General features: G+C 35.0%; 2 protein-coding genes across 2 annotated transcripts; one reads left to right on the forward strand and one right to left on the reverse strand.

Annotated features, from left to right (window-relative positions):
* The first annotated feature begins 3,588 nt into the window (after nt 1-3,588).
* Nucleotides 3,589-5,315, forward strand: LOC122295324 (transcription factor MYB26-like). The gene is made up of 3 exons (XM_043104345.1): nt 3,589-3,932; nt 4,122-4,251; nt 4,339-5,315. The coding sequence occupies exons 1-3, from the start codon at nt 3,800-3,802 to the stop codon at nt 5,159-5,161; spliced, it is 1,086 nt and encodes a 361-aa protein (XP_042960279.1). The 5' UTR covers nt 3,589-3,799; the 3' UTR covers nt 5,162-5,315.
* A 2,850-nt stretch (nt 5,316-8,165) lies between these two features.
* LOC122300943 lies at nt 8,166-10,552 on the reverse strand. Its single transcript, XM_043111952.1, has 3 exons — nt 10,233-10,552; nt 8,904-9,003; nt 8,166-8,410 (listed from the first exon to the last, which is right to left on the reverse strand). The coding sequence occupies exons 1-3, from the start codon at nt 10,498-10,500 to the stop codon at nt 8,338-8,340; spliced, it is 441 nt and encodes a 146-aa protein (XP_042967886.1). The 5' UTR covers nt 10,501-10,552; the 3' UTR covers nt 8,166-8,337.
* Nucleotides 10,553-10,680: the final 128 nt, after the last annotated feature.

The following is a 10,680-nucleotide window of genomic DNA, read 5'->3' on the forward strand; positions in this document are numbered from 1 at the left end:
AACAAATAAAGCAACCTGTACATAAAAGCTTGTATTAATGCTTGCATCATGTGCAACTACGTTAAATCAAGAATCTCGTTTGGTTCTATTTCTTCAATCATAAGCATTGCTTTTTCTTTCAGAAGCGGCAAATAGTGTGAAACCATAGATGCTTCTCACCCCTCATGTTTTCACTGCAAGAAATTAAAAGCTTTAATTGCTTGATGACAGACTGAAAAGGCTGGCAAGATCATGCATGAATCCCTAAAGTAGTGGGAAAGTAAACGTTTCAGATTTCCTGGGAAGATTGACAATATTGAGATGGCTCAGATGCATGTTTCTGGGAAATTTGAGATAAATTAAAGTGATATGTATTTTTTGGATACCTTTTCATGGTTTCAAATTTATGTGCAGGCCCATACACAGAAGGTTGTTTTACATCATGATCTTCTCCGATTCATGTCCCCATTAATTGATACCTTTTGGTAAAATGCTTTGTGTCTGTAACATTTGCGAAACTTGTTCACAATAATGCATGCCCTAGCTAGTTTTAGTAATCGATATATATAAAAAACAAAATTCATTGGCTAAATAATATATATCTTTAATGGCCGGGTAGCTCTACAGCTACTGCTGGTAATTACCGAGTAACTGATAACTAATGCTAGTTGATTTTGTATATGCTTTTTTTTTTTCACATATAGTTTTTTAACACTTTTAAATATTTTTCTAAACAAAATCACAACATTATTTAAAAATACTTACTTAATTATTAAATAAAATAAAATAAAAACAACTGGAGCTTAGGGGGGAGCTCCAGCATTTCCCATCTTTAATTTTCTCTAGCTAGAAAACATTCATGTCTCGAGACCGCGATCAAGATCAACTCAATTAATTGCTGTTCAATCCACAAAAGTGTTTGATTCAATTGTACTCATGCTGCATATATGGGGGAATCTTCATCTAGCTAGCTATCTACCTAATTCTAGCTAGCTGCATACATTTCAAATTAAAGCTTCATTTTTATAAAACCACACCATCAATAATATTGTACGCATGCACGTTATTATCGCCAATATAAATGTCACTTTCTATCTTTATTCTTTGTAATTATACACACACGTGGATAGCAATTATAATATTAATGCTTGAAAATCAAGTACTAGTTCTAGAATCACAAACATTAAAAAAAAAACAATTAAAAATATTGCTCACCAGATGATCATGATCATGATCATGTATCACGTTTTTCCCATGTAAAAGCCGCCTCTTATATGTAATATTAATTTATATATTTGTCATAAGGAATAATCATGATTTACAGATTCTTTCATCCACGATCATGATCCTTATGCTCCCCGGCCCGTCATATTCCTCGTCAAAATTCATAATCATTATCATGATCGATCGATCCCATCTTTCTGATTGATCATGTATTGGTGATCTTCTCCATCATCCTCTTGAAGACTTTCGCGGTTGGAAAACTTATTAATTAGAATGATCAGAGTGCATATATGCATCATTGATTAAAATGATTACGGATGGAAAGGATTTATTAATTTTACTATAAAAAATCTATTTATAAATAGATTTTTTATATATTGACTATGTGAAATTTTTTTACGTCAATATGATTATTGTTATGATTTTTTTAAAAATTATAATACATCTCACTATAAGGAATATGTTAATACATCGATTTATATATATCAAAATTCTTTTACTATATACATACTCATGTTTCATGTAAATCTAAATTTAGTTTAGCGAGAACATGCACGCACGAACCTCGGTTTTCCATCCTATCTTTGCAAAGATGAGCCGATTTAATAATTTGGTATATTATCTCCTTATTTAAATATGGTATACCAAATATCTATATGGATAGAAGAGAAATGGTCATTAATTGATCCTCATTATCGATATATATATATATATATAGAGAGTAGCATATGAAAGTAGTTCAGAATGCTTAGCTTCTCTGCTAGCTGCATGCCTGATTCTTTTACTAAGTATCTCTAATTGATGGGATGATCACCCGAATTAGTCTAGATTATAAACAAATTAATATGTAGCTTGAATTTAAAATACATATATATATATTGAATAAAAAATACAAAACTACTTGAAAACGTACTCATGTACGTTGAATGTCAAATCAATGTATCGATAAAACTCATCAAGCGAACATCGCGTAATTTGAGCAAACTAAAAGATGAACGTACGTACAGCTAGTGATTGACATGCGTGCACTCGTTTTTCACAAAACGACAAGGTTCTTGGTAGGTCAGTCTACCGGCTCAGCAGCGAACCAATGATGGAATATTAAACCTCGACTTAGGTACAATCACAAACCTAGCTAGGATATGATCATTAGATGCCTGGCTAGCATGCAGCTTGCATTGAAAGTTATGTATTGCTGTTTAATTCGATTGATCCTTACGTCCAAGAGGGCAGCGCCGCAGCAGAGAGGTTGAACCCTCCCCGATAACCTCGATCGATCTTCGTTCATCGGCTACAACTAGTACTACTGTTTAATTGGTTGATTAAAAAGTAATCTTTTATATATATATATATATATGTATGTATGTATGTATGTATACATATAGATAAATGTAGTGTCCAAATCTATTTCAATTCATTTTATATGATTATTATAATTTTTTTAAATTTTAATATAAAATATAATAAAAAATTTAATTTTATAAATAAAAATTAATAATATTATTAAAAATTAATATTTTATTCAACTTTTAACTTTTATCTCACCTCTACTCAATTAAATTCGATTCAATATTCAAACGTACCATAAAGCTCTCGAATTCGGGAGTTTTTTTTATATCATTTCTACTCAATTTAATTCGGTTCAATATCCAAATGCAGTATAAAGCTTTCGAATTCGGGAGTTTTTTTTATCGAATTTTTTTATTTAGTAATTAAGTAAATATTTTTAGTGATGTTGTGAATTTTTTTAGTGATGTTGTGAATTTTTTTAGTTTAAAAAAAAATCTTTAAAAATATAAAAAAAAAAAATGAATGAAAAAAAAAAGGTAACTGATTTGGTGAGAAATTGAAACCCAGATTCGACGACTGTAACATCGCTCATACATATGTATCCAAAGTGGGACCCGTCAAATAAGAAGCTAGGTCGGGTCCACGTACTCTTCTGCATGCATGTGTGTGTCAAAAGATTCCAAGCCATGCCCAAGTCCGTCCCGCTGATGATCAGTAAATGAAATTAGTCAGGTTTCGCAAACAATATAAAACATAAAATTTTTATCTTATTTTATTATTATAATTTTTTTATAAAATATAATAAATAATTTAATTTTTTTCAAATTTTAAATTAATTTTTTTAAATTTTAAAATAATAATATTATTATTAAAAAATAATATTTTAAACTTTTACCTTAAATTAAAAATTAACATCTCAGTTACCAACGGTCCAAACCTAACAGGATCCTTTATAAGCAATACAGCTGTAGAAGGGTGCTGAAAGTTTTAGCCCTTTGCGACTAACCCTATGTATCTGGTCCACCATTGTACAGCTCCAGCCTCCATCATTTAAATTCATGCATGGCCTCAGTCATTTACCCACGATCACCTCACTCCCATATCAAACATCATGTCTTCTGTTCTCCTAATCTTTTAACACATTTTTTTTCTTTTCCTTTTTGTTCTTTCAAAACCTCCCCTAGGCTAGAGCTAGTAGAGCTGCCTTTCTCTGTCCTTTTCTCGCTCTATTTCATGTTTTAAATATATTGATCTTGATTGCGCACCACTGCTTTTAGAGCGAGGGAGATCAAGGAGATCCATCAGGATGGGACATCACTCATGCTGCAATAAGCAGCAGGTGAAGAGAGGGCTATGGTCACCGGAAGAAGATGAGAAACTCGTCAATTACATTTCAACCTATGGTCATGGTTGCTGGAGCTCTGTCCCAAAAAATGCCGGTAACATTTTAACTGCACTCTCTCTCTCTCTCTCTCTCTCTCTCTCTCTCTCGGCCATGCATTTCATATCAGCTGCACTATTTTTCATATATATGTTGCTTCCTCTACATTGTAGGTTAATTTTCGTTGTGCTATTTCTACTGATCTTCCCCCTCCCCTTCTCTTTTTGTCGTTTGGTTTGTAACGCAGGCCTGCAGAGATGTGGAAAGAGCTGCAGATTAAGATGGATAAACTATCTCAGACCTGACTTAAAACGTGGGAGCTTCTCTCCTGAAGAAGCGGCCCTCATCATTGAACTCCATAACATTCTAGGAAACAGGTAGCTTTCTTCATGATCTTTTTCTTCATTATTGTGGATTATTGTAAGGTTTTCAAGCAAGACTACTGTACAATATTTTGTGGACAGGTGGGCTCAGATAGCCAAGCACCTACCAGGAAGAACAGATAATGAGGTTAAGAACTTTTGGAATTCAAGCATAAAGAAGAAGCTTATCTCTCAAGAGGTTTCTCCTGCAGCTATAACCACCTTTCCCGATACGTACTGTTATCATGGTAATTCTGATCAGGAAAGTTTCCTCTCTCTAAATGAAAACCCTAGTTGGATCCTTAGTTCTCAACATGAACAGAACCAGCTCTACCTTCCCAATCCAACCCCATTGTTACAAGAAGTAACCTTTGACCATGGAGATATAAACTTAGATCAGAACACCAATTTTGGTGCCAATTTGATTCATTTTCCTTTCCAAATAGCACCACCATCAAAATCTGTCTCTAATGAATCCCAATGGTCCCATCAACTTGATCCAAGTCATGAAGAACATAAGAATTTCAGCACAGGGGCAACAAGGCATTATCTCGAAGATAACCTTATATTGGATCCAACCATCGCAGTACCGCATTATAATCATGAGGATTCGTTAACGGTGCCTGCGATGCCAAAGCTTTGTGCGATCATTAATGGTGATGTTTGTAGCATGACATTTTCATCTGCTACGCAAGATTGTGAATTACTTGATCACCGGCTTGCTAGATCAGTACTTCCATGTTTTCCAACAACTGGTTCCAATTATCCACCTCATGATCCAGTACACATGATGTCCAATCATCAAATGGAGTACATCAACGCCATCACGACACCATCATCTTCTCTATCGGCATGTTCCTTCTCACCATTTTCAAGCGGCCAATTTGTCACAAACGCTCATTTTCCTCCAAGTTGGGACCCTTAAAGATATGGTACTTAATTGGAGTTAGGTACCATGCGTGCATGCATGCATGCATGTATTGATAAACCTATACATAATTGGCACAGTGCATTTATTATCGACATTTACACGAAGTAATCTGCATATATATTGGCTATGAGAAAGCCTAAATGTTTCTAGTTCGAGACGTTGATCAGTTATAATTACCTTCATGCGGCGCGCGCGCGCACACACACATATATATATATATATATTTATATATGCTAGTTGATCAGTTAGTTGGACACTAGCCGTTGACCCCAGATTTCACGGAAATATTAAATGCTTTAACGGAAATGTAATTGTTTAGTTTCTTTTATTTTTTTAACTTTATTCTATTTAGTCATGAATTCAAATCTGCTTCTATATATGGGAAGATACGGATTGTTAGATGTAGGAAGAAAAACTATACATGTAGGAATAATATTCTTAATTTATTTCGTTTCCTTTAAGGTTGAAAATGAGGATCTACAGTTCTCCGGCCCTTCTTGTAAGGCACTAGCAGCACAAGATGCATCCTGAGCTGATCGTTGGGAAGATAAATAGTGGCGAATCACCGGATTAGATCGTTTAAACATAATTTTTATGGCTGATTTCAAAGTCTATTGGAGCATATCTAAATTGTAATTCGTTATTTTCACATCTATCTTTCTATTTTTATTGTTGTTTCAAAAAAGAAGAAGATCGTCTCTTAAACGTTTTTTCCATAGAGGTTAAGTCCTTTCCTCATATGGAGGGTGGGGTATGAGTCCCTATTTTAGACAGAGTATTGTCTCTTAGACAGTTTGTTTATAGAGAGCTCTAAATGTAATAGTTGGCTTGTTATCTAAGAATTTTTTTTGTATACATCTGGTTATGGATGTAACTTTTCTTTAATGAATGAATGAATTCAATTTTCTTAAAAAAAGATTTTGTAAGGTGTTGTATATAAGTAATTCTCATAGATTGTATAAAATAAACTTAAATTTTATTATATTTTTAAGAAGAGGAATAATTAATCAAAAATGCTGGATACAAGCAGCATTTGTAACCGCGGCACAAGCGAGGCCTAGGTGGATTAAATTCAGCATGAAACAGTGCGTTTCATTTAGCATCCCTCAGCCTCCACTTCGCCCGTTCCCCTTTTCCTTCTCCACTCTCCTTCTCCCATTCTCCTTCACCTTCTCCACTTCGCCTCCACTCTCCTTCTCTCCTGCTCTTCAGACGCCATCGGCCGAGCCAATTACAAGAAGGCAAAGTAGTGTGCACGCTGCACGATCGAGCCACAAAATAATGGGGTTCTCAGCAAAGTTGAAGACGAAGAGCAGCACCGCCAGCAACAGTATTTGTATCCCAAAATTCCATAACCCACCACCATTTCCAGAACCCATCCAAACTCCCCGTGAAGATTCCTATCCCAAAATCCTCGACCTCCAAATTACATTAACAACCCCAAGTCCAAACTCAAACCCAAAATCAATACTGCCCACAAATCTATACTCAGTTCTTCATGGTTCTTCAATACGTTTACAAAAAAGTCATACAATACATCAAAGATTGCTCTCTTGCCAATTGCGCTACAAGGAATGGGAATTCTATATGGGCGAGGCACCAAAGCCATGAACAATCTTGTCATTGCTTATGTAATGGAGGATGTGATAGAGGATGACTTCCAAATGTTTTTGAGAGCTTTGCATAGGTCTGGCATCACAGCTAGAGCCCACATAGTTTTCCTATTTGCTTCTTTATCGTTTTCTTCAAGATTTGTTTCCGTTATTCAATAGGAGAATGACTCATTCTTGAAGCTCATTTTCCATTACAAGGACTCGAACATTACTACTAGTCCAAAGCGGAAAACGGGTTTTGATGTGACTCATTTCATGAAATTGAAAAAAAAAGAGAAGGAATTTGGGGAGATGAAGATGAAGCAGAAATCAACTCGCTTCAGATCGACGAAGCACACAAAAGGAGCCGTTGCCTGTGTTTCCTTTCCTATTTCAGTTCTTCTAATTTCTATTTTCTTTCTCATTTTGTTGTATTTCAATTTTTTTTTTTTAATTCAATTGACATGGCCTACATGTTTACCCCACGGTTACACATCCAACTGTGCGTAGAACTGAAATAATTAATTACTTGATAGAGCAAATGGCTTTGAAGCTTCTAAAATTTATTAATCGAAGTTCAAATTTGAGAGTCATAATTAAGTTTAATTAATCTTTAAGAAAAATTCTATTTATAATTTGGTCATGTGGATAACACGGCTAGTAAAAGTGCTTACATGCATAATTAAATTTAGAAGAAAATTTTTAAAATTTGAAACTTACAAATCAAACTTTATCATTTAAATTATGTGAAAAGTATAATCTAGACACTGAATTGAGAATAGAATAACTCAATCTTTAAACTTTTCAAAATTTATGATTAATTAGGAAATAACGAGGCAATTTTATGAGACTAACATTTCCTACCTAGGTCTAAAATTATATAGAGTACTGATTAATGCATAGGTTGGGTCTCAAGATTGCGTGATCATGTTTAAGTTTAAATCCTTATTAATTTACGTCCACAATCTACATATGATTTAGAAAATGACGACGTAGTTTTACATGAAAACAAGTTTCTTTACTCCAAAATTACAATATCGATTGATTATTTCTAGTTTTATATTACACCCATTTTCATTACTCTCTCTCTCTCTCTCGCCAACGCGTAGGAATTAATTTAGGCCATAAAGCTTTTAGCAAAGAGTGATTGCCACTTATGATGTACCGTACGTGTGATGAGTAAGATGCATGTTCGAATCATTACAATTAAAGCATACAGAAAAACAATCATTCGATGAATTTGTCTATGGTTTCCTATGATATCTTTAGAAAGAGGAAATATAAATTATTAATTAAACCATATACGTTTTCGGTTTTTTCTCCAAGTCATCTCTTTTTTCTTTTTTTTTCTCTCTACCTATACAAATTACGAACTCCTCGTAAACACACATAAGAAAAAGAAAAAGTTATCAAAATAATGTCAAATATTGCAAAGTAAAAGCTAATTTGTATTCCAAGGCTTTCCGGCCCATCTTAAACTACACGAGGTACGAAAAAAAAGAAGAAGAATCAAATAAAGCTACAAGTTCATCAATATTAGGACCTTATTTTACTCAATACCAGAGGCAAAGATGCTAGCTAGGCCGTAATTCTTGCCCGGCCTTTCGCTATTCTTCGCGCAATGACTCTCCTCCCACCCTTTGTTGCCTTGCTGTTCCCGTGATCAGCCAACATGCAAACAAAAAGTGAAACTTCTTCCTTTCACCATTCACAATTTTTCATACAGAAGTAAAAATAGTCATAAAGCCAGTACTTTAACACATTCCAGAAGCCAGATACTTGACCATCAATACGTGGAAAATTTTTCAAACAATATCCGATTTAGGTTGCAGATTGATCATATGAGCACTTGAATAAGCTCTATCTAGCAATAAAACAAACTGTACATGCAACACTAGCTATATATGATTTCCCAAGAAGTCCAAATATGGTCAACATGAAGCACACTAGGCCCACAGACCCTTGTAGTTAAAAGCTGATAGCCTAATGCGTGCACTATATATCTCATGTAATTAGCAAAACCACCGAATGTTTTTGATAAATATTTTATGCAGCGTCTTTTCTTATGTGGTTTTCTTGATTTTTCTTTCTTGGGGGAGGGGACTGGAAGAGAGGGAGAGATAGACAGAGATTAAGAGATGTACCGAGCAAAGAAGCCATGATTCCTCTTACGCCGGATGATGCTAGGTTGGAAAGTCCTTTTGGGAAATAAAAGCATTGGCTCATTTGAAGAAGAAACATCTCCTGCAGGACATAACACCTACCAGTTATGCAGAAACCAAAAGAGAACAGATAAAATAATGTAGATTACTAAACTTTTAATCCAACGCCCAATGAGTCTAGCCAATGTCTTATTGGGATATGACTTAAAAAAAAAATAGTTCCCATATCGCAACAGTTGCCAGCATGATCTAGTAATTCAGACCCTCACAACACGCACATAGAAATACAAACATAAAACGAAAAAAATGTTCAAAAAATATATTACAAAACCCTGCTTCTGCATTAAACTAGTAGTGGAAGCAATTGTTTATGGCAGAATTTTGAGATGACTTTGTACATTATTAATACTTAGGCAAATGTGTCCCCGCAATAGCCAACATCCTTCTGCCATAACAACAGTTCCCAGATACTGCACCATGACATTTGAAAATCTCATCGACTCAACATGTGTATACCTGCATGGCAATACCACTTAAATTCTGAACCTTGCCTCCAAATTTATTTCTCATTAAAAAAATGCCTTATTAGCTATCTGGATACATGACTATCAGCAGATCCATCCTTCCCAAAACCAGAGGAAAAGAAATTAAGGAAGAAGCACAATTGCAAATGATCAAAGTTGCCAAAGCGAATTCCAAGGTAAGATTATTACTGCAGAGTCCAAGAACTTTTCCCTTTACGAAAAAGTAACGGCAGCAGAGTCCAAGAAAGCAACTTCTAGAGTTTTATGGAAATTGGATCGTCTTGTTCAGTTATTAAAAACAAAATCAAAATTAATGGAAGAAACGTATTTGTTTTTTTTTTTTTTTATAAGTAAATGGAAGAAACGTATTTGTTGACGATTATATATCCAAATGCACTACTATTCTCTTTCCCTATCAGGGAAATGGAGAATTGCAGAAAAAATTAAAAATACTTTTCATTGGAGCACCATCACGATCATGCACTGTTTACATCGCAACCCCCACAAACCAAAAAAAAAAAAAAAAAAACAATTATCTCTTTAACACGGTAAATAATATCGGCAAGCAAACAGAACCCAAATCTTTCTTATTAACAAACTCTTCAAACATACAAATTCATCCTCCGATAATTTTCCGTATTAATTAGGAACTATAGAATCATTTGCAATGTACTCTGTTTCTCTGTTTATCAAGCAACCAACTGAGCATTAACAAAATCTACTCGATCCTTATACTTCGAAACTGAACACCCGCACGCACACGCGCACAGAGAGAGAGAGAGAGTACCGTCAGGTAAGAAGAGCCTGAGAGAAGGGAGGCCGCAGGGGTAAAGGAACCCCTCAGAGGTAGCTTTTCTCAGAGATTCAGCGTCGTTTTGCTGCGGCAATTGGAGGGAGATCTGGGACTTGGAGAGCGATGGAAGGAGCTTCGGACAGATATCGAGGACGTGAGGTGCGATTTGGTTATTGGGATTCTGGTTTGGGTGAAGAAACGGGTTGACAAAGAATCGGTTCAGAACAGAAGCTCCGGTTCGGAATAGGGTCTTGGAAGCCATTTTTCTTTCGCAAAGAAATGGTAATGGTTCTGCTAAAACCCTAGAGAGAGGGGTGGGGGTATATGTGGAATTTTAGCTGGGGACGATATTGGGCCGTTAATGATGGTGGGCTTGATGACAAAATGTGGCCGTGTTTGGTTGCAAGGGCTTTCAGAATAGTTCAATTAGTTAAGTTTTAGA

The sequence above is a fragment of the Carya illinoinensis genome, chromosome 2 (genome assembly GCF_018687715.1).
Source record: "Carya illinoinensis cultivar Pawnee chromosome 2, C.illinoinensisPawnee_v1, whole genome shotgun sequence".
NCBI classification, from domain to species: domain Eukaryota; kingdom Viridiplantae; phylum Streptophyta; class Magnoliopsida; order Fagales; family Juglandaceae; genus Carya; species Carya illinoinensis.